At 31.5% G+C, this 27896-nt stretch overlaps 1 protein-coding gene across 5 annotated transcripts in view; it reads left to right on the plus strand.

Moving 5' to 3' along the window:
• LOC107448306 (homeobox protein prospero) overlaps nt 1-27896 on the plus strand; it is a 148521-nt gene that overhangs the window by 103659 nt on the left and 16966 nt on the right. For 3 of the 5 annotated variants that reach the window (XM_016063448.2, XM_016063445.3, XM_016063446.3), the window contains one exon: nt 20661-23335. In XM_016063448.2, the coding sequence (XP_015918934.1) occupies nt 20893-23335 (2443 nt within the window). In that variant the 5' untranslated portion in view covers nt 20661-20892. The remainder of the gene's footprint in view (nt 1-20660; nt 23336-27896) is intronic. The other 2 variants (XM_016063449.3, XM_071182178.1) reach the window with 1 other exon arrangement.

Genomic DNA, 27896 nt, shown 5'->3' on the forward strand with positions numbered 1-27896 from the left:
AACTTTCAAGGTTTTTGAGTCCCAAACCGCCTTATAATCCAAGTCTTCAACAGCGTTCGCAAACTCAAAACTCATCGTTCGTATATTACTCTCAAAATCTTTAAATGCCCTTTAATTCCCAATAAACAAAATCAAGATTTTGCATGGTACTAACAATCGCCGCTACTTGGTTGAAGACGTCGCCGGGGAATAGCACATATGCTTCACACTAGATGCATTTCGAGTCAACACAAAAGGAATTACAATGAAGGCAAGAGGGGGTTTCGCGATTTAATTTAAGAGGCTTAGCGTGTGGGGCTTGAGCGGACATCGTTTGACCAGTACGTAATCTGGGAAGAGCGCGCACTGGACACGCATTGCCCTCCATGCCAGCCTACTTTTCTTAACTTTAAGCCCCGGGATTACAGTTGCCAACAGCAGGATCTGTCGGTGTTCTATTCACTCTCAGTAGAATAATTGGAATTCTACTATCTATCCAGAGGAGAAGTGTTTTTGCGTCCTGGAACGTTCGAAATAAGGAACCTATTCCCTACGAGTCTTATCATAATTCGAAATATTATTTGAGGTCTGGAAAAGTAATTGCTAATTATTTGGAGGGGTTAGGAATCTATTCTTGCTAATACTATGTGTTTGGAATCATTTCGAACAAATAATTTAATTTATTTAAAAGTAGTGATTCCGTATATAAGATGATATTTTTCTTGTAGAAAAAAAAACAACATACATTCGAGTATTAGTTTGTAAAAAGATTCTTCGCAATTCCTAACATTGTAAACAATCGGCAAATATGATTCAAAAACAATTGCTATTTTACTAAGATAGAATTCAGGTTGAAATTCTATTATTAAATACGTCAAAATTGGATTAGTTCAGAATAAATTTTATTGATGCATTTAAAATTGATGGTTCTTATTGTAAGACGATTATTATTTTTTTTTAATATCATGCAGTCGGATATTAAATAATCTATGTTGTTTCAAAAATTCTTTTATTGCAATTCTAAATATTTTTAAGCATTAAAAATTTAATTGAAATTTTTTTTAAACTTTTATTCCTTAAAGTTAAAATAATCCAGGTAAAATATGTAGCTTCAAGTTGTTTCTAATTCCAATTATTGATTTAAAATAATTTAATTTTAGTTCCGAGTATCAACGAATCTAATGCTTATGAAAACAATCCATGTTTTGGTGGTAGAAAACGCTGCTAAAACATTCAATTGCAAAATTGTCATTTTTGGCAGTGTTTCTTTTAATCCTTGTTATAGATTTATATTCTTCGTTCGAGTTTTGATCTTCTTCATTGGAGAAAAATTGTTTCCAAACACACTATGGTAAAGACAAAGATTTTTAATAAGTGTTTTTCTCAATTAGTTTTTTTGCAACATTGGATAGGTTTATTTGATACCTTGTCTATTGTTGATACATTTTCTTATTTGAACTGTAAAATAGTTTTGAAAATACTACTCATACACAGTCTGTTGTAAGACTGTGTATCAGTTAGTTTCTTATAACATTGGATAGGTTTATTTGATACCTTGTCTATTGTAGATACATTTTCTTATTTGAACAGCAAAATTGTTTTGAAAATACGACTGATACACACTCTGTTGTAAAACTGTATCAGTTAGTTTTTTATAACATTGGATAGGTTTATTTGATACCTTGTTTATTGTAAATACATTTTCTTATATGAACTGTAAAATTTTTTTGAAAATACGACTGATACACTACACACTCTGTTGTAAGACTGTATCAGTTAGTTTTTTATAACATTTGATAGGTTTATTTGATACCTAGTCTATTGTAGATGCATTTTCTTATTTGAACTGTAAAATTGTTTTGAAAATACAATTGATACACTGTCTGTTGTAAGTAGGTTGCTGTTAATACCAGTTACTTTGTAACAGAACCATTAAAAGCATTAATATAAAATTAGTTTATGATATATGTGCTAGTAGTAGCAATTTATTAATCAGAGTCAGTGAGATAATTCTTCCCTTTAGATTGTGGTTGATATTGGGTCTGTTGATCGATAATTGAAAACGTTTAATTGACACATACTTATTTAGGGTATATTTGATAATTCATTTATAGTAAGTAAGTGGTTAGAGATAATTGATAGTTGATTTATAGTTAGGGGGAAGATATACTTGATTTATTATCAATAAATGTTCTTTTTGCTTTCTTTATCGTCGATTAGTAGTTAGAAACACGTAGTCTATAATAAGTGTATACATGAAAGATATTTAGTCTATAATGTATATTAGTATGCTTGAAAGATATTTGGCTTACAATGTATATTAGTGTGAGTGAAGGATATTTAGTCTATAATTTTATTATTATACTATTCTTATTCATATATTATTATTGTACTATAATTATTATACTATTATTATTATAATATTATTATTATTATTTTAGAATGCTTATTAGAGTACGTAGAGGGTACTTTTATAGTAGAAAACTATACAAGTGTGCTTAGTAGATGCTTAATTTAAATGGTTAATACTGTGGCATGGAATTTATATTTTTCTAAGCGTTATTCAGTTCAGGGTTTTTGGTTCAAGGAATAAAGCGTTCGCCATCCAATGCGGCGAACCGGGTTCGAATCCCAGTCGATGCGAATTCCGCATCCGGCTTGCACTGACCACAGTGCTGACGTGAAATATCGTCAGTGGTAGACGGATCATGGGTTGGAGTCCCCTTGACGTCATTCTAACCGTGGGAGGTTCTTGTGATCTTCCTCTCCATGTAACGCAAATGCGGGTTAGCTCCATCAAAAAGTTGGCCACGAAGGCAAATTTCTCTCAATACTCGATCCAGAAGTTTCCTTGTCTTCTGGATTGGGTTCAAAATTACAAGGCTATGGAGTTGAGCATTATTAGATGTAAACCCATAAAATTGGGTTGGCCGTTCAACGACGGTTATAAAATAAAATTTCAATTATCATTTTTGGAATTAAACTTTCGGATTTTAACTGCTTAGGAGTCGCTTGTATCATATATAACAGATTTTATTTACTTATTTAATTTTTACTTAACGCTTTATATTTTAATAATAGTAATGACATCAACAGTATTGAAACGTTACACGCGTAAACAGTTTAAGACACGAAAATTTAAAAAAGAAAAACAAACAGTTTGGGGGCGATAAGTGGACTTATCAGGAAAAGAAAAGGAATTATCATCTGCAAATTGCCTAATCGATAACTACAAGGCATTATATCAGTGTTTATTCTTCTAATAGATGTCGATAACAAGCCGCCAAAAAAGCTTTGTGACCAACTCAAACCCTATGATGGTGGTGATTATAGGGAAAGGATGAGGTCACTTCGAAGCGAAAGTATTTTAAAAAATTGTCACTTACTTATCATCACACGTGGATGTCATCTTATGTATGTGGGAGAGGGAAAAAAACATGTAATTAAAACGCAGTATGTCATTCCTAATCAGCTTTTGACTCCTTATTGTGCAATATGTCAAAAAAAAAGAGATAATTACAAAGGCTAAATAAGTTTGCAAATTGTAATCTTTAGTTATTTTTGGTAATTATCAAAGGGTTGAAGTTTTTAACTTTCCAAATTAACTCCGTTATTCAACTTGTTTATTATTATTTTTTTAAAACTGTTATTATTTAGGACATATGGGATTATATCCAGCAAGTTCAAAGCCATGAAGTTAAAGGTAATATGTTTTAAGCGTGATATTTTGTTTTTTTGCCTACTTTTGTTCTAAAGCTCGAAAGCCGTTAGTACACACATTGCCTAATTAATCTGAAAATTAACTAGGGTGATCAGTTAAAGTGAGGAATTCAGTGTTTTCCGCAAATTATTTAGGTAAAATACTCATTCATTATTTAGGTAAAGTTCAAAAATTTGCTTCTTTCATTTTCATCTACTAATTTGTTGAATGATTGATTGTATTGACTTGTATCTTTAGATACCAAAAAATAAATAAACGATATTGTGTTAATTTCCTAAATTGTAATAGGATTTTTAAACTATTCGATTTTATTATAACTTTTAAAGTGATTTATTATTAATTCTATCAGTTAATGTGTTGATTGTACTGACTTGATTCTTTAGATAGCGGAATATAAATGAATAACGTTATGTGCAATATATTTATACGTACAGAAATGTTGCTATGCTAATAAAATTCTTATTTTCACTTTAACAAGTATTTAGTAGGTAATGACAATCGGAGAAATACAAAAAAAAAATCACATTAACCGCTCACCCGAGTCAATTTAAATAATCCGTAGAATATCTTATTTCTACACTTTAGCGATAGGATTAATACTGATGAGTTTTTTCTAAAATTTGTACTGAAAAAATTAGGTCGAAAACATTTTAAATATTTTTTTTTTTTTTTTTTTTTTTTTTTTTTTTTTTTTTTTTTTTTTTTTTTTTTTGCCGACTGATTTGCGCTTCAGAATTCGACTTAAGTATGCTTTTTTTTCAGGCTTTCTAAAAAACTTTGTAATGAATAAAATGTTTTGCCTCTACGTTTTCATTTTATATGCAAGATATATTTTTATATGCATTTTTAAATTATTAATTATTTGTTAATTGATATTCAAAAACATGATAGTTAAATATGTTGTGCAAAGTTTTAAAGTTTTAATATTTCATCAATAAATGCTACCTAACCAAAAATAGTTTAGTCTGGTAAAGTAACAATGTGATCAATTTTGATTATATGATTAAGAAAGAATTCTTAGTTCTGCTCTTAAGGAATAGGGAATAATTTAGTGTTTCTTTTTTTTTCATTTCTTTACCAAAAATCACATATTTTAATTCTTATTTATACAGAAAATAAAATATATTTTTCATAATTTCAAATCCTAGCGATTCTTAAACTCGTTTGATGTTTGTTTTTATCTATGTTCTATATATCTGCATGTTTTTTTTCCTTCATATTTTCCTTACGCCATTTTTTAATGGTTAACTGTACTTTTTGCGCATACTGTGGTACTATGCATCTTTTTACATGGTACGATGGTTCAACCTGAATAACTTATTTAACACCTTAATATGGTTGCACTTAATATTTCAGTGAAATTTAACCTGCTTTTTTTTTTAATTGAAAAAAAAATCTGAACATTTTCAGACTCCTCAAAATTTTTCGTTGGCTCCTAAAAAATTATGAATATTTATAGATTTTAATTACAGAGCTACCCTGTTTGGCTCTAAGTTTGGTACTTATTTAACACCTTAATATAGCTGCTCCTAGTATTTTAGTAAAATTTAACTTTTTTGCTTTTTTTGATTGAAAAAATCTGAATATTTCTCAAAATTGTTTGTTTGCTCCAATTTTTTTTTTTTTTTTTTAAATATTTATAGATCTTAATTATAGAGCGAGCCTGTTTGGCTCTAAATTTTAAGAAAAAGAATGTAATTTATTGAAAATAATATTTTTAAAATAGCTTCAAAAAATTGACCGAATTAAAGCATTCAGCTGCCTGTTTGTGTTACCCAAAGTGAAGTGTGTTGGTACTAAATACCAACGCATATTGTCCCATTTCGTGCATGGGATCTGTATCACGTATCAAAAGGGATCCAATTAGGCTCGCTCTCCTAATCTTTAGTGGACGTTTGTCAGCTGCCCGCTTTATAGATTTATTTCGATAGATCCCACCACCATATGGTGGACACTACCGAAACGTAACGGTCTATTCTTCTCACGCTGTTCCATTGCTCTAATGGCCTTTCTCTTCCATAACAAAAAAAGGTGTCTTTAATTTCGAATTATTTCCCCCCAACCCTCTGTCGCCAACTGTCTTTCTTATGCAACGGAAATATTCTACTTTCATTTAGTTTGAGAAAACGTTCCTGCCCATGGAATTATTTAGTATTTTATAACCGTCGTTGAACAGCCGACCCCATTTTTTGAGTTTACGGATGCTCAACTTCTTAGCCTTGTAATTTTAAACCTAATCCAGAAGACAAGGGAACTCCTGGATCGAGTTTTGGGAGAAATGTGTCTTCGAGGAGGACTTTTTGATAGAATTGACCCACATTTGAGTTACATGGAGAGGAAACTATGAAATCTCCCCACAGTTAGTCTAACGGCAAGGGGACTCTAACCCATGATCCGTCTACCACTGAGAATATTTTTCGTCAGCACTGCGGTCGGTATTTTGGATAACACCTCATGTTAACAATATTTTATTCCAATAGAATGGAAATTCCAATAGAATGTTTGCTTTCACTTTCGAACCTATTGCATATAGATTTTCAAAGATAAAAAAGTAAGACATAAAATAGAGAGGGCAGTTAAACATGGTCAGAAGTACTACTCATAAACATGGATATGATCATTAACATTCCCGATTTGATTTTATAAAACTTTTGAATGAGTTTGCAGTAAAATATTTGATATAAAAAAACAGTGGTTTTTTCTAAAATATTTTTAAACAATTAAATAGCAAGTGCTGCAAAATAAATAAGTTCCATCCTCTTTATAAATTCAGTTTTCATACGAAATTTACTTCTTTTCCCATAAAACGGGGGGAAGGGTTGCTTCCTTGCTGTACATATACAAAACGTTTTCTTCCCCGAAAATAGGTGCGAGGAGGAAAAAACTTCAAAACATACGCGCTGTGAGAAACTTGATGATATTCTCGGTCTTGTATTTCGTTGTTAATACTCGTATCGTACTTTTTAAAATAGAAAACTATAAATCAATTTTGACGGATTTTAAAATAATAATTTAATAAGTAAAATCTGATGTAGGTGTTCTTTTTGTAAGCACCTTTTGAAAATAATTTTAAAATACGTGTATTCTTTCGAATTTTTTATACTGTTTCAACATTTTAAAAGGAAACAGGAAGCAAATTTTTTCGACAAATATCGATCCATAGCACATAAATTTTTAAAATACATGCATTCTTTCTTAATTCAACATTTAAAAAAAGATACAAAAGTTGTTTACAAATATTTTGTGATATTTCTTAAAAAAAAGGCTTTAAAACTTAAACGAAAAAAGGTTTTTTATTTTTTCGTAATGCTGAAAATATTACACTTCAGTAGTTATAAATTTTAGTTTAATTTCGGTAAAAATATACATATTTTAGTTTGACATCAATATTTTTGAGCATTTAAAAATTTGTGAAATTATTCTTTATTAAAAAATTAAAATTTTTTAAAATTTTTAACGCCGAAACGCATTTTTAAGTATTCTTTAAAAAATAAATGAATGAAATAAATTATATCAAAATTAATAAATTCCATATTACAAAATTTTAATTACCTATGTTTACCAAGATTTTATTTTAGTGTTCTAAATTATGAAGTAAATGAAGCATTTATGTGAAATTCGAAGCATCATATTTGCCCATTTCGCTATGGTTTCAGAGACATAAATTATTGAAAATGTAAGTTTAGGAGATAAAAAAAAATTGTAAGAAAACTTGCAGAAAATTGTAAAATTCCGCCAAATACGTCATAACAATTGTTACAGTTGAAAAAATAACTTTCTAAATCAGTTAAATGAATTGCAGACGATTTCTAGTTCGATATCTAAATCAGTCAATAAATTGTTATCTTAAAAATACTCATAAAATATATAATTATTCTGGAAGTATTGCATTTATTACTCAAAACAACAAAATTTTTATTTTAATTTTAAAAAATTTTTTTAAAACTTTAATAGCTTAGTTTTAGTCTATGGAAACAAATATTGACTTTTGCTATTAAGGAGAAAAATCGTTTTAAAATTGAACAACCTTTTACAATATTACTTTCGTCTGCGGGACGAACAGAACTTTGCGGTGCATTCAAGATAACAGATACAGTTTTTGATAATTTATAATTTGATGCTGACTTTGAAATAGAATTAATGAATTTTATACATTATTTTCTAACCTAAAAAACATTTACAAAAAAAAAAAAAAAATTCCAGTCTGAACCGGCTCGCGACACTTCGGTTACCTTCCTTGTAAGTTCTGTATTATGACCCCTTACCATTCTCCAAACAATAAACACTTTCACGAGCTTTGATTTCCCTTCCGAGTTTGGGGTTCAAGATAAGCACGAAAAAGGTAAACAAGAAACCGAAAGTACCCTAAGACTCTTATAAGAGGTCAGCAACACTTTCTCTTATAAGGAAGCGCAGATGCTAAATTGCAGATGCCTTATCCCGTAAGTTAACGGAGGGTGTTTCTTTTGTTATGTTTAGCATCAAAAAACGGCCCCGCTAGTAACTTAAGCAGCCACGCGCCCCTTTATTTCACCTCCCCCAACTTTTTATATCACGAGGAATAGGATCTCCTTCAACAGTCTCTGTGGGGGAGAGAGAGAGACAGAAGAAAGAAAAGAATAATAAAAAAAACGTTCTATTTTTATTATGAGTCTGATCAATTGTTGCTGTAGCTGACCTTATATCTGTCGTGATAGACTTGTTATTGTCGTGGAGGGATCGGGAAGGGGGGCCCAAAAATCGGGAAGGGGGCCCAAAAAGAGAAAACGTCTAATTTAATACCACCCGATACCTTCTAAGCGTGACCGAATCTGCTTTCTCTTGTGTTTTTTTTTTCCCTAATCCCCCTTCGCCTAGGGCGGAGTGGGCGTTTTAGTCGCGTGGTTCAACATCTGCCCCTCGACTTACCTCCCCCCCAAATCGCCTTTGGAATGATCTGGGACTGTTAAAAGTGGATAGTTTACCACTACTTTCTCCTAGATTTCCTTCCTCCCCCCCTTGCCGTTACCTGTCTGTATCCCCTTTTTTTTCAGCTATCCAGGTGACTATCGAGAATAGAGTGGGTGGGTGGGGGGACATCACCACCTGGTTGTCGCCACCCCCCCCCCCTGCTCTCTCGTCTGTGATCGTCTACTCTATGACTCAAAAAGGAGTAGGCAAGTTGTAGGCATATTGCTCTTTAAAAAAAAAAACCTTATTGCTTTGCTTCAATTAAAGGGGTTCACACGCGTGCTTTGGAAACTGTCCATTTGAGGGGGTGGGGGACTATGTCGTTAACCGTCCTCCCAGGTGTTTATTCTAAACGAATTAAATAAGTTGTCTGTTGCTGCACGGAACAAGAGGTTTATGCCAAAGATTCGACGCATATTGCTTTATATCAAAAATGTTCTATTCATTTTCGAATCTTAATTCTCTTAATTTTATTAAAATGGCAGATTGAAGAATATATTTTACGATAACGTTATATTTTCTGCGTATTTCCATGGTGTAGATTCCTTGCTCTAATCAGACGAAAGATGCTATTTGCCAATTTTTAATAGCTACAAAATTTTAATCGTAATTCTTTGATGTTTAACCTAAAACTAAGTTAAGTATTATATATCAGATGCCGGAGGCTTTGCAGTTAACTTAAACCGTCTGGTACTTTAGTAACAGTTGTTTCATGCATAACATATTTAAAGATTTTGTTGGAAATGGCTTTAGCTTGCTCGCAAAATCAAAACATTTATTTGGCCAATGGCATTTTCGTTGCTTAAATACGTAGTGCATTTTCATATTTTAAATGCAGATTAACAGTTTTAATTTAAATGTAGGGTATGCATCTATTTCATTTTGTGAATAAATGAAAGATATCAATTTAGCTTCTACATAAATGATTGGTAGCAATTTAATTTTTTAAAAGCATGGTAGCAATTTCGTTTTGTACACTAATACAATGTATCAACTTCATTTCGTAAATGCAGTGTATCAATTTTATTGTGCCCAACTTCATTGTGCAACACTTGTAATTTGCAAGGTATGCATCACATTATTGTTAGGTATCAATTTCATTTAGTTAAAGCATGGTACCAATTTCATTTATATAAATGCAAGATATCAACTTCATTTTGTGAAAGCATGATACCAATTTCATTTTGTATATAAATTCAAGGTATCAACTTCATTTTGTAAAAGCATGATACCAATTTCATTTTGTTTATAAATTCAAGATATGAACTTCATTTTGTAAAAGCATGGTAACAATTTCATTTTGTATATAAATGCAAAATATCAACTTCATTTTGCAAAAGCATGGTGCCAATTTCATTTTGTATATGAATGCAAGATATCAACTTCATTTTGTAAACGAAGGGTGTCAGTTTTATTTTGTAAATCTATGAAGCTAATTGCATTCGATATTTATTATGTTGGTATTATTAACACATTACATCAGATCTATACATGACATCAATCTCGTTTTTGTAAATATATGGTATTCATTTTGTAAACATACGATGCCATTTCCATTTTAAAAATATAGCATTGCTGGGTTTTTTTTTTGGGGGGGGGGGGCAAATGTCGTACAATTTAACACGAAAACAAGCCAATTAGGCGCACATTTTTCTAATCCTTATTATCCCGTTTATTATTATTATCTAGTTTTCCTATTAAAACATCGCCAACTTGAATTCATTGGAAGAGGTTCTTTGTTTTGATCTATTCAAACTCTTCGATGGAAAGTTCATCGCTGAAAAGTGGTGCTCCGAAAATCGAAAAGGCCAGCATCAGGATGGAAGGAGAATCACCGCCAAACCGCCATTAGCCCAGCCTTAAGATCCAAGCTCATAAGCCTTCAGTCAGAAGTTATTAAAGGGCTTCCTGTCTTTTCTTGGATAGTGAAAGGGTCACTTACAGGATTTCGGTGGAACGCAGAGCACACACAGAAAGCTAATTACTCCGAATTCTCATTTTCGAGTCAATTACCGATGGAATCTCTCCTCCCCCATCCCCCCCAAACCATCTTCTAAAGAGACTTAAGTCCGATTTAGATCCAGACGTTTGGAAGGGTGGGCATGAAAATTCGATAATGAAACTGACCCAATGGTTGGCTGGTTCCCGCAAAAGTCTACAATTGAATCTTTCGGAATAAGTGGACTTAAAACCATCACATGTCAACTGCAGATCAAGGGTTGACCGGCCGTTCGGTAATTCTTCATTGAAGCGGAAGTGAATTTAATAATTCACGAACAATTCTTAATTTGTTCACGAATTCAAGTCATTAAGAACAATTCTTAATGCATTAAGAACAATTCTTAATGCATATTCTCAATACCAGTCCACTTAATAGCATTATTATATTGGTCTTCGTCTGCAGTAAGGTCTCACTGTATATTGGACCAATTTAAAATATAATCTCACTGAATATTTGATCAGTTTATAGTAGGAAGTCACTGGATTATTGGTCCAGTCTGTAGTATGATTTCACCAGATATTTAAACAGCTTGTTGTGTGATTTTTCTGAATATTTGCAGCATTATCACACCTGATATTGGTCTACTGTATAGTATAGTTTCTGTTTTACCAGTTTATTGTCTGATACCCCTAGATATTGATCCAATTCATGGAATGATCTCACTATATGTGAGGCCAGCTTATTGTATGATCTCGCTTAATGTTGAAACAATTTACCGCGTTAATATTGGAAAAATTTAAAGATATTTATATATTTTGTGATAGCCGGGGTGGTTCAAGAAATAGAGCGTTCGCCTTCCAATGAGGTTAACCTGGCTCGATACGAATTCCGCTCCAGGCAGGACTAACGAAATTGGGTCGGCTGTTCAACGACGGTTATAAAATATAATCTATATTATGTAGAATCTCATTATCGCTTTTGATCATTCTTTACATACGAAAACTCGATGCTTTAACTTATCAAAATTATAAGAAACATTATTTAAACCTTCTTAATCAAGACTTTTCAATCAAAAATATTCTAGTCATGGGAACTTTTTAAAAACTTCTGGAACTTTACGAAAATAACCTATTTGAATAATTGCGCATAAACATATAACCTAGTTAAGTAATTATCCGTAAGAAACATATAACCTAATTGAATAATTGTATATAAGCATATTACCTAATTGAACAATAGTGTACAAGCATATAACTTAATTGCAAATTAGGATCTTTGAACGGAAATCAAATCTGTGTGCATATGGATAACTTTAAACCTTATTCAACACATAAAGCCATTGATTATTTCCTTTTATTATACAGTTCTAATGCAGTAGTAGTAAGCAATAGTAAATATACAATAGTGAGAAAAAAAATTGAGAAGTACGTGAATCATCTTGATAAAAAGAAAAGCGAAAATCTTTGGAAAGGTTGAAGTTGGCCTTGGTAGAAAGTGAATGAATATAAACAAGAGGGGGTGGCGTGGGGGGGGGAGAGATGCAACAGACCCAAGAAAACGTAAAGTTACTCCTTCACGCTGGAGTAAGCAGTCCCGGAAGAAGCTTACAAAAGAGATTCCGTTTAAGATGTGTGACGTCATTTTTACGTCACAGCCGGTGACCTTGCCCGGAAATGCCCTCCACTAAAGTATGCCCGGAACTCCGGAGGGTGGGGAGGATGTAATCCGGGGGTTTAGGGCGGAATTTTATTGTCTTTCGAAGGAGTGATTAGCTGAGGGTGGAAAGAAATTTTTAGGCGGCATCTGTTTTAGTTTAATTCCGAGTCATTAAATCCCCTTTATAATTCTGTAATGATTTGTATTACGTTTAAATGTTTTCTTTGTAATGTTGCAATAAAATGTGTTAAAAAAATAAATAAATAAAAAAGCTACATAATATTTTATTTTAACTCATACAAAAACATTATATATGTAGCTCATATTTTTTATTTTTTTACGTATATTTTTTTGCATAAATCCCATAACGATGTTAGTTTAAATATTAATATGTATATGTATTTACAAAAATATTAGTCGGAACCAATTATTTATATTGATTTCAACGCCATATTTCTTCTACTGATATATAAAACTGCCCATATTAAATTTTATTAGAGATATGAAACGCTCACTGCACAAATTCATTAACACCATAAAAACAATTTCAAAAATGCGTTGAAGTAATGAATTTTATTTTTATAATAAACTCTACAATATGAAAATTTTAAAGGAAAATAGTGTCGTTTAGAGCAATGAACAACTCACCTCATATACTTTTTGCATTGAATGTATACTTTAAGAAATGCTTATTTTCTGCATTGAAAGTATGCTTTAAGAAATGCACCACTACATCTAAATTAAATTCAATTAATGTAACATAATTTGCATCTTAAAATGTGAGGAAGACGCTTCTTTCTCAGTTAAAAACATATTTGATTTAATTTCAATAGCCAAATGCAAATTATATTGGATTAGAAAGTGACAACACAACTAATTATATAATTGGTTCGTTTTAAACATCGTAAAACTAAAAATAAAGGTTTAATAATGTGTTTAAAGATTCAAACATTTATTCAACTTATTTTATGAACGAACTTTTAAAAAAAAATTTTAGTAAATATTTTTAGTTTTTGATCGCTATTTCCGGAAGAAAAAAAAAATAGTACATCTAGGCTGTTTTTAAGCTTTGAGCTTATTTAGGTTCGTGTACTCTTACAAATTTTTCTTCAATCTGGTAGTGAGCTACAGGAAGCTATTTTTGACTTGATCTATAATTATGTATAATTATAGGTATCTATAATTATAGGTCAAATAATTATAATTATCGTCAAATAATTATAGATTGTTATGATAATTATAGGTTGTTATAATTACGATTATGCATACATTTGAAAGCATTTAATTAATATTCTAAATAAGTAAGTAAATTTTTATTATTATTAAAAAAAAAAAGTTTTTAAAGAAAGGTTTCTCAATGATTTATTTCCATGCTATTCACCAAACGGGTTAATCTCCTTCAAATCTGTAAAAGTTGTTTCCTTGCATGGTCTACTCTGGTCTAGACAGTGGTCTAGAAGAAATTTAAAAATGAGATCGCAATGCCTTTTCACTGTGGTCTAGACTTTAGAATACTAGAACTTGAAAATTGCAATGGTAAAACATCAAATACTAATGCTCGAATCGAACTTGAAATTCACTTCATTTTGAGCGCGTATTAATATAGACTTGTTAATTCTAGAAATGTTAATCTGTTTACAATAACGTCACCCCCCTCCCCCTGATACGATAACGGTACATGAAAAACGGGTGAAAAAATCCACATCTTATGTTTATTTAGTAAGAATAACTAATTAAAACTTTTTGAACAATCCCCTCTCCACAATTAATTGTGTTATTTTTATTCAGAAGGTTTTATAAATGTTTCCTTAAGACGATGTGGTACTACTAAAAAATAAATATGTAGTATTATAAAATAAATATGTAGCAAATAATAAATATTGCATGTAGATCAGCGAGCACAACAGCCTTATTATTTTTTATGAACACTATTCAATTTTCAATTTTGTTTGGCAATATTCCTAGCTGAATTAAGTTTAACAATTCAGTTAACTTTATTTTATAGAATATTTGTACAGAATATTGATATAATATTTGTACAGTATATTTAAAGAATATTTGTACGGTAGATTTTCAGAATATTTGTATAGTTTGTATACAGAATATTAATGTAATATTTGCAGAATATTTTCGTTAAATTTGTACAGAATATTTTCAGGATATTCGTATGATATATTTACAGAATATTTGAATAGTTTGTATACAGAATATTAATGGAATATTTGCAGAATATTTTCATTAAATTTGTACAGAATATTTTCAGGATATTCGTATGATATATTTACAGAATATTTGTATAGTTTGTGTACAGAATATTAATGGAATATTTGCAGAATATTTTTGTTAAATTTGTACAGAATATTTTCAGGATATTCGTATGATATATTTACAGAATATTTGAATAGTTTGTATACAGAATAGTAATGGAATATTTGCAGAATATTTTCGTTAAATTTGTACAGAATATTTTCAGGATATTTGTATAATAACTGTGTAGAGTACTTTCGGAATGTAATTGAATATTTATCGAGTATTTGTACATAATATTTGTGTAATATTTGTACAGAATATTTGTACATTTACTTAACAGGACACTATAAGATAGTAAAGATAAAATATTCGTTCGTGGAATGTGTTTTTATTACCTTCTTTATTCCACAAGAATAAATGAGATCCTGTCCGGAAAACAGACAAAAACTTGGAATCGAAAGAAAATGGCTTCCGGAAAGTAGACAAAAATCTCACGCTGAATTGGCATCGGAAGCGGATTTTGCAAAAGACGACAAAGACCGCTCCACCCCAGAACCTCCGGTCGCGAAACTTGAGCCTCCCACGCATGCTGACCCCTGGCGTTTTTCACTCCGGAAGCTTACCTTCGTGGGCAGGCAGCCGCAGAACCTCCTCTCTTGATGAGAAAACACACACATTTTTAAGGACTCTTTTTCTAAATAAAATAAGTGTGGGAAAAATATTAGGATCTAAATCGCTTGTCAAGGTAGTTATTCTCACGGAAACCATCTAAATAAAGAAGGTTTTTATAAAATGTTACCTAAATACATTAAGTTCTTACTTTATGTTATGCGTTTACGTAACTGAAGGATAGGTTATCTTGTATAGAGCACTTATGAATTATTCCGTATTGGACATTTCACCATGTTTAAGTCAGCCAGCAGCATGGGAAAACAATATTACTGGCTGTAACGTTTTTAAAAGTATTTTTGAAAACTTTTGCGCTTTATGTTTCCAATTATTTACTTCAAGGAAAATAATATCTTTTACAGTTATTCTAGATTAGTTAGAGACTTTTTTCATGATAATTTTAAATTAGAAAGAGAAAGGGAAAACAATGAACATTCAAATAAATTTATTTATTTATTATTATTATTTTTTTCTTGAAGAAATTTGTTTTATTATTATTTTGGAATTTTTTTGCAAGAATTATGTTCTGAGAATTTTAAACAAGAATGGTAAAGCCGTGAATATTCAAAAACTCACTAGTTTACCTATGCATATTCTTAAGAAGAAAAAATACTAATTTTCGCTCTAGAATCTGTTAGAGATTCTGTTCTGAAAATTTTAAATTGAAAAGGTAAAGCAGTGATTTTTAAAAATAATGCTAATTTAATTTATAAATTTTTTTTCTTTTGAAGAAAAAATTAATATTTTTCTTTCTGGAATTTTTATTGAAGATTTCTGCTCTAAAAATTTTAACTCAAAAAGATAAAGAAGTAAGTATTCAAAAACTCGCTACTTTGTCTTTCCAAGATTATTTTTAAATAATAATTTCTGTTATTCTTTATGATTTTTTTCCGATGTATTTTAAATGGGGAAGGTAAAATGGAGAATTTTCGAAAAATTCACAGTTTCACCTTCCCATTTTTTCCTCAAGGACATTTGAACATTTGATTTTCGCACAAATTTGAAGTTATATGAAGCTTTTTTTTTTTTTTTTTTTTCTTCTTGGTTTTATTGGAGGANTTTTTTTTTTTTTTTTTTTTTTAATTAAAGAGTAATTTTTAACAAAACTAGTCATTTTATAATGATTTCTATTTAATTTATTTTAGGACATTTTGATGAAAGTGATGTAAAAACTCTCATAGCATTGAGACAGGTTATTTTGTTGCTTAATTTTTAGTAATTCAACTTACTTCTTTACCAAAAAATGGAAAAATTTCTTTTTAAACGCTTATACCTCAACTTCTTTTTATTTCTGTTACACCAAACGATAATTTAAAAGAGCATGAAATTCGTTTTCAGTAAATGAACAATAATTTTTCATAAAACCCTTTTTAGCTGTTTTTCAATATTAAAACATACGAAGAAAAAGGAACAGTTTTAAAATAATTTTGATATAAAATTATAATCTTTTCTTCCTCCATTTTTCTATAACGCATATTTCGAAGGCCATTTTCTAAGTATCTCATTAATCTATCTCAAGAAACAATAAATGAAAACAACCCATTTTAAGAGCAGAATAAAGAGATTTCATTCCACAGAATAGAGCATATGAGACACCATTTTTCCCGAAAATTTCCATTCCTCCCCATTTTGTTTACTTAAAAGCAGCTGCTTTGGCCGAAGAGATAGAATAATAGAAGAAAGGGGGGAAAAAGAACAGTAACATGCATGGTCGTATAAACGAAAGAAAGGGTTTTGTTATTTCTTTTTTATTTACTTTTTATCAATTCTCATACGAAGTTCTCTATGAAAGTTTCCTCCGAAATAGTTTCTTTAACGCAGTTGTTATAGAGAGGTTTGCCGTTCCTATTTTTGTTGCGTAGAACATTAACCAGTTATGAAGGTAAATAAAATTTCTTTATATTGTTTACAAGTGTAAACAAACATATTTAAACTTCACTTGAATTTCGTGAAATAGTTCTCAAGTCGTCTAAATTATTTTCCTAAGATGTTATGTATTTTTTTTAAATTGGTTTGGAGATCATTTAGAGTGCTAAAAAATAATAGACAATGCATATATAGGGAAACCTTAGCACACATTGTTAAACATATTCGTTAAACCATCATAAAGTCGTGCTAAAAACATCGCTTTATGTTAAATCCTCCCACATTATATTTTTTTATTGTGATTCAAGGTCAAAATAATGTCGCAGGTTAAATTAATTGTTTAAACTTAACTATTGATGATATATTTGCTCATATTTTCATGAAAAATATTGACTCTAGTATTTACTCTGTGTAAAAATTATATTGATTTATTAAGCTTTAAAACATTGTTAAAAATGCTGATTAAGGTTGAATTATAATCAGGGTTGGGATTTTGTCCCGAAGAAATTAAATATCAAGCTTTAAAACATTATTAAAAATGCTGATTTAGGTTGAATTATAATCAGGGTTGGGATTTTGTCCAGTAGAAATATGTTTCTTCAAGGATAATGGAAGAAACTGGACAAAATGAAATGAACTACACTGGTTATCATAAATTAAGGAAAAATCACAAAAATAGCGATAACTCTTTCAAAAGTAAGCCAAACCGTGCAAAATTTGCATATGTTGTCCACTAAGAGTAGCTGAGTAAAATTGCAATATGCAAATTAGTGGCGCTGCACTCGGCTTACGTCATCTGCCTGGAGCATAAAAGTCCAAGTTTGAGAGAAAGCACACAAATTTTACTGTGATTGCGACATTGAAAATCTGAGATAGCCAATTCGTAATAATGACCTCTAGGCATCATTTGCCTGAAGAACTACGATGGAGAGCCATCGGGAGACTAGAGGCAGGGCAGAGTCAATCAGAAGTGGCCAGATGGCTAAATGTGAGTCCATCTGTGGTTCATAGACTTTGGAGGCAATTTCAAACCACAGATTCGGCATCTAGGAGGTTCAGTCAAGGACGGCCAACTGTTACGACCAGTGCCGATGACCGATATTTGACATTAAGTGCACGCAGGAATAGAACCGCTACTCCGACACATCTTAGATCCTCTCTTGCTGCAGCCACCGGAAGGTTGGTGTCAACGTCAACTGTGCGCAGAAGGCTCCACGAAGGTGGTCTGTATGCGAGACGACCAGCCATTTGCGTGCCGCTCACATCACGCCATAGGAGAGACCGTTTGCAGTGGGCCCGACAACATGTCCACTGGACGTCAGATCAATGGAGGCCTGTTCTCTTTACGGATGAGTCCAGGTTTAGTCTAGAAAGTGACAGTAGACGTTATTTGATATGGAGAGAACCTGGGACCCGTTATCATCCATCAAACATCCGTGAAAGAGATGCATACGGAAGAGGCAGTGTCTGTGTTTGGGGAGGCATATCCTTAGGAGGGCGCACATACCTCCATGTCTTTCCAAGGGGAACCGTGAATGCTCAGGTTTATCGAGACAACATCCTTGATGCTTATGTGCGCCCATATGCCGGGGCAATTGGTGATTGCTTCCTGTTACAGGACGATAATGCAAGACCACACAGAGCTCGCATTGTTGATGATTATCTTCAACAGGAAACAATTACTCGCATGGAGTGGCCAGCTCGATCCCCGGACTTGAATCCTATCGAGCACGTTTGGGATGCTCTAGGGAGGCGTGTATCTGCCATCAATCCGCCCCCTCAGACCCTTGCCACGCTTGCAACTGCTTTACAAGAGCAATGGCTCTCACTTCCTATTGAACTGATAGACCGCATAATTGAAAGCATCACACATCGCTGTTTGTGCTGTATTGCTTCTAGAGGCAATCATATTCCATATTAAAGGTACTTTTTCTATTGCAAACCGATACTTCCAATTTGTTTATTTTATACATGTGCTAATTTCTATACTACTATTAATGTCTGATAATTTCTTTTTATGTTGTTTAATACCTTACTATGTGTTGTATATTGTGGGTAAGTTTCATAAAATTCCATGTGTAATTTCTTGAGTTATCGCGATTTTTGTGAATTTTCCTTAATTTATGATAACCAGTGTATATAAAACTAAAACAAATAAAATATGCTATTTTCATATTATTTATCTTAGTTTTATACAAAAATTTAGAATCCATATGAAATACTATTTAAGCATCGATTTGAATATTCATACCAATAGCATTTGATTAAAGAAATTAGTACGGTAATTGTAATTATGATTTGTAGTAGCTATAGTAGTATATAGTAGCTATATAGCTGTAGTAGTATTTGTTTAGTATATAATTTTTTACTTTAGAAGCACACATTAATAAAATTTGATTATGATATTTTAACAGTTCCTTATAATTATAAAATTAGTTTTTACGATACTTATTTACATAAATTATTGAAGAATTACAAAGGGTTATTTTAATTCCTAACGATATTCTTTAAGTTTACTTTCCTTCCAAAATTGTTGCTTTTGAACTTACTTAAAAATGATATATTGAATAACTAGGAAATTGATGCTATTATTTACCCTAGATTTCTGTTATAATCTGTTAAAACCATTAAATAAACCTTTTTTTTTGAAAAAAGCGTATTTTTATTTTTCTTACACTTGTGTTTGAAGAAACTTAGCAAAGAATATGATCAGTATAACACATTAGATTAGATTAGTCAAGTTACATGGTAGAACCCATATAAAACTTTTTTGAAAGGTAGGAAATTCAAAAGTTCTATTTTGATTGAAATATATTCTTTACAGTTATTTGAAATTAAGAACTTGACAATAGTCAGTATGCCTTTCATTACATTTAAGTAAAAATTAAGTTTTGAATTTTACTCATTTAGATTCCAGTTATAAAATATTGTGTTTAACTTAAATTTTTTTTCATTTTATTAAAGCAAAACGTTTGAAAGAATGAAAAAGAATGCTATTTTAAACAAACGCTTTAATTTTTCGAACTATACCCCCTAATTGAAAGAGTAAATGATCAAACGATTTAATTTTTTCAGCTAACTATATAACCTAATTAAAAGACTCAGCGAGCAAACGATTTAATTTTTCAACCAACAATATTCTCTGATTAAAAGACAAAGCGAGAAAACAATTTAATTTTTCAACTAACTATATTCTCTGATTAAAAGATTAAGCGAGCAAACGATTTTTACCGTAAATGATCTTTTTATGCAGAAATCCGGGACATTTTCGCATTTATTTCCTCAGCATTAATTCCTCAGCATTCTTTTTGAATAAAACAGAGAACATTAAAAATATATTTCAGAAGAAAGCGGTTTAATAAAATTAATTTGTATTTCGTATGAAATTTGAATGTCAATATGATTTCTGAAAAACTAATTGTCTGTAGAAATTTTAAGATTTGTTTTTATTTATTAGTCTTGAAAGTACAGAACTTTAATGAATTTTTTTTTTTTTTAATCTTACAATTCTTTAAATTGAATATTTCGCCAAAAAAATGCGGGAAATAAATACTAAATAATATTTTACGTTCGAAATGATATATTTTTTCCCATTTCCTCCCTCACAATTTCTTTGTATCTTTGCAGATTTTCCCCCTGACTGATACATGAACCTGGCAGCACAGGAGCCGACCGGCCTGGCCAAAAGGAACGATTATCTACCTTCTGAGGGAAGAAAAGAATAATAACAAAAAAGAGAGTATTCAACATCCCCCACACGGAACAAAAGAAGGGGTCACAAAAAAGGGGGGAAAGTGAGCGAGTGTGAGCCCCTTGAGTGGTTACGGAAAGGAGAGTGAACCAATCAGCGGGCTCCGCGATGATGTCATCGGAGGAGGACCCCGATTTGGGTCTACTGGAGGACAGTAAAGCTCTGATGAATAAGACCTCTGCCAAGACGAAACGAGTGAGGCAGCGAGTAGATGCGGGTGAACCGAGGAACAGTTACGCAAGCATCCCCAACTTTAGTTCACGCTCTCCCGCGAGTTTAGCTTCTCTTTATTCTCATCACTCCGCTACGAATGGATACGCGAGCAAAATGCTCTGCGAATTATTAGGAACTGGGCTGAGAGTGCCTTCATCCCAGAATAAGGACCAGGATATGATTGTTTTGGACGCTACTAGCAACGGTGGAATGAACGGGTCGAGTCCCGTTACTCTTGGATCGAACCCGGGAAGGATGTTTGTGAACGGCGGCGGGGAATTGATGTACGGAGGAAGGATGCCGGAGAGTCCCGAGCGGTGCAGCAGTGGTGGCAGCGCGGCGAGCAGCAACAGCCACCTCCTGCGGGACATACTGCAGCAGGGGAGGAAACAGTCCGGTCACGGTCGAGAGAGCCCGGGATGCGGAGGAGGAGGGGAGGTGGTTTCTTTTGCCGGAAGCAGGCCGTCCGAGAAACTCGACGACGAAGATTCAAATGAGAGTAAAGCGAGTTGTAGGATGTCGTCGGCTGCAGGTAGAGTTTCTCCGGCGATCGACGCCTCGTCTGCTCCGAGTCCGGCCGGCTCTTCGCCTAGGAGTAGCCCCGGCATTCACTCTACGACCGACAGTGGCGCCACCTGGCAGCAATCTGAAAATCCTCTCCTTCCACCCGGTAACTCCACCTCCCTCGAAGTGAAGCGAGCTCGGGTCGAGACCATAGTGAGTAACATGCTTCAGGGTCCGACACCCCGCAACAACGGTAACGGTTCTGGTATGCCTGACCCACAACCTCCCGTCAATGGATGCAAAAAGCGAAAACTTTATCAACCACAACAACATGATACTGCGAATAGAAACCCATCATCAACAAACGGTGAAATATACGACGATGAAGATGATTTCGGAAATGATGGTAGCCCATTGCCTAAACGAAGGAATACGGGCAATTCAGCCGCTGGACTTTTTACTTTTCGCCAACAATTGCGACACATGCAACAGCAATTAGTCGCTATGCAACAGCAATATATGGAAATGGTGGATGGTGACAGTACAGATGAGGACGTTCCGTCAGCCAACAATAATAACAACGCTCCACCTACTGTGAACGACCGGCCAAAAAGTGCCGATACTTCGGACTGTGAAGACGTTAAACCTCGAATTGATCATAAAGAGGTGAACGGACCTTCTTCTTTTGTGGATTACGATAACGCGAGCATGTACGACGAACAAAGACGATTAGTGATCGACGATACCAAAGAACTAAGTGTTTCAACGAATAATACACCCACTAAACTCAGTTTGCAGGAATTAAGGCAATCCTGTATAGTGCAGCCATCTCCATGCCTTAACGTAGACTATGAGTGGTTAAAAGAATCTCTTAAGGCTGAGTTGTCCACCTCTCTTTCCCAAGTGGTCGATGCAGTTGTTTCAAAGTGTGTCCAACAAAGAGCAGCTCAGTCCAAGATGACGCCTACAAATCAAGAATCATCAAAAGATCCGACACTGTTGTCTCAAATGTTGGATAGAAAATCTCCACGGACTGGTAAAGTCATCGATCGTGGGACGAGAGTGAACGGCCATGGGGGTTTGTGCGGTCTTCGGACAAGTCCTTATCCACCGGACATCGGAACAGCCCCTAAACCACCCTTCTACTTTCCTCTAAAACCACCAGCGAGTGTTGCGGCAACGGCAGCTTTCCTTTACGGCTCTCCTCCTCAAATGCCCTCACTTTCTCAATCGTATTCTTCTCCGGCCAGTTCTACGCCCACCCCTCAGGACCTTCCCGAACAAACAGAGGCCATGTCACTAGTGGTGGCCTCTAAGAAAAAGCGACATAAAGTGACAGACACCCGACTTAATCAACGAGGTGGACCTAGCGGTCAACTCTGTGGAATGAGATCTGCGGATACTTCTCAAGACGTCAGTCCCAAATACTCCGGAATGATGGACAATTTACCATCTTCCGATTCCCTTCCTCCATCGCACATCTATTCTCATCATCCCCCACCGCCACCCCTGGTACCGGTCAGCTTACCGACCACCGTGGCCATCCCGAATCCCAGTCTTAATCAATCCGAACTCTTCCAACATTTTCCATACAGCCATCACCGACTCTCTCAACATTTTGCCAATCTTGAGGGGCCCGATGACGATGGGGGCCCACCCCCCATGGGACTGCATCACTCCGGTCCCTCCATTCATCCTCTTCTATCTTTCCATCAGCGAGGATCCCCGGACTCTCTCCACCTTTCTCACATGAAGCAGGATAGTGGAGATATATCAGATGCCGGAGATAGTCCTGCCACCTATGAATCCGGCATGCCTATGATATCCTTTCTACGTAAGAATATAAATAATTAATATGTGTTTTTTTCCTCCCTGCTTCTTTGCTTTTTAATCCCCATTTATGTGCTATAGTTTTTTTCGTGTTTCGAGCATGTTTGTTTAATCATTTTAATTCTTTAAAAATCTAATTAATTACATATTTGATGGAAGTAATTATATAATTAATAATTTGCGTAAGCAATAAATGCAAATTTAGTAAAAAGTAATTAAATGTACAAAAAACATGGGATTTTTAACAATTAATTTTGATGTTACAAATGCTATATTTATTTTTAAATTAAATTCGGTGCAATTATATATTTTTGTTTTATACTAATTTTAAGTTTAATTCGTTAAAAGTATAATCAAAAACCTAATTAATTACATAATTCATTGAATTAGTTATCTAATCAGCAATTTGCGTAACTACAAATTTAGTAAAAAAGAATTAAATATAAAAACATGAATTTTTTAAATATTAGGAGTAATTCTTATGTTATAAATTCTATAAATTTTTCAATTGAATTCCGCATATTTGCTTCATGTCAATATTTGAATTCTAGAAATTTTAATGAAAAGCACCTTTTCTTCGACATACAAGAAAAAATTCTTAGAGAAAATATAATTTTGTTATTATGTTCGCCTAAATACAAGAAATTAACATTTTGTATAGAATGTTATGGTATATTTTGGTTAAATTTCTTATGTTTATATTTAAATTATTAATATCCCTTTTAAAAATACCTTTGGTTTGAAATAAATATAAGAAATCGAACAGAAATATTCATAATTTAGTTCTAATAATTTGTTAAATCGCACAACAGTTAAAAAATTCACTATCTAGTTTTTTGTCATACTTAACCCTAATTTGTTTACCCTCAATATTAAAAAAAAAAAAATTTATTCACATGTACGTAAAGACATGAACATGAATTTAAATTAAATAAACTTTTAATTCCAAAAATAAATTTTTAAAAAAATACATTATACGAATACGGTTTTTACTATTATCTTGAATGGAATGTTTTCTTTGCTTTTTGCTCATATATTTAAAGTTTGTCTTTTATTTAATTTTCAATGTTCCTGCTTGAATGTTTAAGGCATGCGTGATCTATTTTGATTGTGTTTTATGTGAATGCTAATAGCTTACTTATAATAATTATTGGAAACACTTGAAAAAGGCTAACTATTTTACTAACTATTTTGTAAAAAATAATTATTTTAACTTTGTAAGCTGAAAATTATTTTTTCATGCAGCTCAAAATTTTACTGGATGAATTTGACCGAAATAGCTCAAATTTTTATAAATATCCTAATTTCATAACTGCAAGGAGAATTATATATGATTCATCTATAAAGATTCTCTATATTAGTTTATCTATTTATCCTCTATAAGATTATCTATAAAGAATCTCTATATTAGTTTATCTATTTATCCTCTATAAGATTATCTATAAAGATAAGGTTTATCTATTCTAATTTATCTATAAATATTTAGATAATAAAACAATTAATGCATACAAGGTATGAATTAATTTTTTTCATGCAATTCAAAATTCTACTGCAGGTATCTAGTTTTAATATATTAAATTTAATAAAATGAACATTTGTAAGGTTTATTTTTTAAGTAATTATTTCGTTCGAAACGTTCATATTTGAATTATTTTAAGAAACAGCTTAGTTTAAATAATTTTTAGAAAACAATCTGTTGCTAAAATGCATTTTTTCCATTTAATTCTACTTTATTTTAAAATATAAATTCAGAAAAAAAAATTTTTCTTCTTTTTATCACACTTTTAAAAATACTTTTTTTTTTTCTATATTTTTTTATAAACTCTATTTTTCCTAGAACAAACTTCAGAATTTTATTTTTTAAAAACGATCAAAACGAAATAATTTAAAAACGATCTTTTAGAATTTTTATTTTGAATGCCTTTATTGTTTCATTTTTTTTTCTCCTTTTCTTACGATTCATTTTTATACGATCCTTTTTCTATTTGAAATCTTTTTCAATTCATTTCATTTTCTTAAATCACACCTCTGCTTTGAAGTCCCCTCTCTCTCGGAATCAGGCGCCTTAAGCTATGTGCTTTTAGAAAGTTTTGAAGTATTTACTTTGGCATAAGTCTTTGAACTTAGCTAAAAAAAATCAAATTGGAAATAGTTGAATCCCTGCGGCAGATTTCTATTAAATGTTCAAAGATGTTATAATTGATATAGCAGTCACATAAGATAAGATTTTTTCCTCTCATCTTATATTCTAGATTCTTCTCTGATAATTTGAAATATTTTCGCGTTCTTGCGGAAATAAATATTTGTCATCTCAGAATGATTTTAAAGAAAAGAGAAATTATTATTACTTTTTTTTACTTCTTTTAATGTTTTCAAATACTAGAAAGTTTTTCGCACTTTGCCGACAAAAAGAATCTTTAAACTTGTATTGATCTTGTCAATTTTTTTTTTTTTTTTTGGCACTGTATATTTTGAAATAAGTCTGCATCGTATTTGTGAACCAAAAAAAAGAATTTTTTTTTATAAAAAGGGGCTCTTTATGGGCAGTTATAATTACAAATGTTAAAAAAAAAAGTGTTTCGTTGTTTTTTTTTTAATGAAACTTAAAACGTAAAATAGCCCACTCACAAAAAAACATAAAGGGTTTTAACATTGAATATAAAACCTTTTGTTTTTAAGGTCGACTATCCCCTTAAGTTTTAGAATCAAATATTTATGTAGGCAGTTTTTGTGTAGAAGTAGTTTTTATTAGTTACGGTGCGTCATAGCTTTAATTCGTTTAATAATCAACCGTAACAAAATTTTTGTAAAAATAATTATTAATGGCGTGCCAAAGTTTTTAATCAGTCTGACAGGAAACTGTAATACAATATTTGAAGTAATAGTTTTTGTTAATTATGATATGCTTTAATTCATATAATTTAATTTAGTTTAGTTAACTTAGCTTAGTTCTGTGCTAGCAAAAAATTAAAAATTAACTTCGTATTTAATGAAAAAAAAACTTTATTTTATTTTTAAAAAAAGGGTATTTATGTTTATTGACCTTCAAGACTTTTTTTATCACCAATGTATGCGTTTATTTTACGTTTCGTGTTTTACATTTAAGATACAATTTTTTGCCACTTTTGTCAAGTCACGTAGGCTTATTAACATTTAAGAAGACATATGATTTTCTATTTAATTATTTAACTGAATTTTTAAAAGAAATCGTTTTGTTTTTCTTTTTAGATAGTTTAGTTTAAGCATCTTAATTTCCATTTCTTTTCTTTTTTTCTCTCTTTTTTTTTTAAGCATAGAAATAAATAGTTTGAGTTTTTAGAATGAAAATTATTTAATTTTGTGAATTAAGCGGGCCACACAGTATATCCAGTCAAAAAACTGTGTTATTTGTGCATTTTTGAGTACAGAATTTTTTTTATTTTTAATCTTTTAAACTGTTTCTTTTAAATAATTATTTAGAATTATTATTATTATTTTGTAATTCGTTTAGCTTTCATAATTCGAATAAATTACTTTTGTTCCCCGAATAGCTTGTCAAATTAGAAAACTTTTCATAATTCAAGCTTCATTTCTTAAATATATTTTCAGGACATAAATATCATCTATATATCGAACATAAATCGTTCATTTTAATATAAACTAATTTGTTTATTTTCTCATTTGTTAATCATTATACATTTCAAGTTGCAAATTTTTTTTTTCAAAGATTCAATGATTTTTATTTAAACAATTATAAATCCAAACAATTTTTACTCAGACAATTAACTAACCAAACGATATTTATTTAGACAATTAATAAACTTAACAATATTTATTTAGACAGTTAATAATCCAAACGATTTTGGTTTAATCTTAATCGAATAAAAGTCTTTTGGTTTTCATAAGGAATGCAGCTAAGATCCACTCGTTGACAGTTTTTAAACTTTTTAAATTTTTGTTCAAATTCAATTATAATTATATTTGTATGATGAGATCGTGTTTTAAAAAATAGATTAAATCCATCTGGATGCAATTACTGCCAACCTAGTTATTTAAGAAGCGCCATTAAGGAATTGGAAATAAACTTTTATGTCTTCGAAGTGCTGCTCTCTCTTATATTGCTTCTCTTATTGAAATCTCGTTAGAAACTACTTTTTGTCCAGCTTAAGATAGTCATTTTTAGAACATCTTGTAAGAGGCTTAGTAGATAAGAATTTTGCGTACAACCTCTAATCCCAAACTTCGAAATAAGCTTTGTGAGATTCTTATATCTCAATACTTTATCTTCAATGCAATTAAAAATATAAATCGTAAAACGAGGTTTTTTTTAAATTCTTTTCAATGTAAATTTTTAAAAAATGTATCTTTAAAATAATTGTATTATTATTTAAAATTTTAGCGTATTAAAGTTGTTTTAAGTCCTTGTTTCTTTATACGACATATATTTAAATTTGTTTTGTAATATTTTCTTCATCGGTTTATTTATATTAAAATATTTTCTTCAGAAAAAGGAGAGGAAGATTTGCTATTAAGTATTAAAACGATCTCATATGTCATAATCACATCTTTTGCTAAAATGGATTAGA

Source organism: Parasteatoda tepidariorum, chromosome 6 (genome assembly GCF_043381705.1).
Source record: "Parasteatoda tepidariorum isolate YZ-2023 chromosome 6, CAS_Ptep_4.0, whole genome shotgun sequence".
NCBI lineage: Eukaryota > Metazoa > Arthropoda > Arachnida > Araneae > Theridiidae > Parasteatoda > Parasteatoda tepidariorum.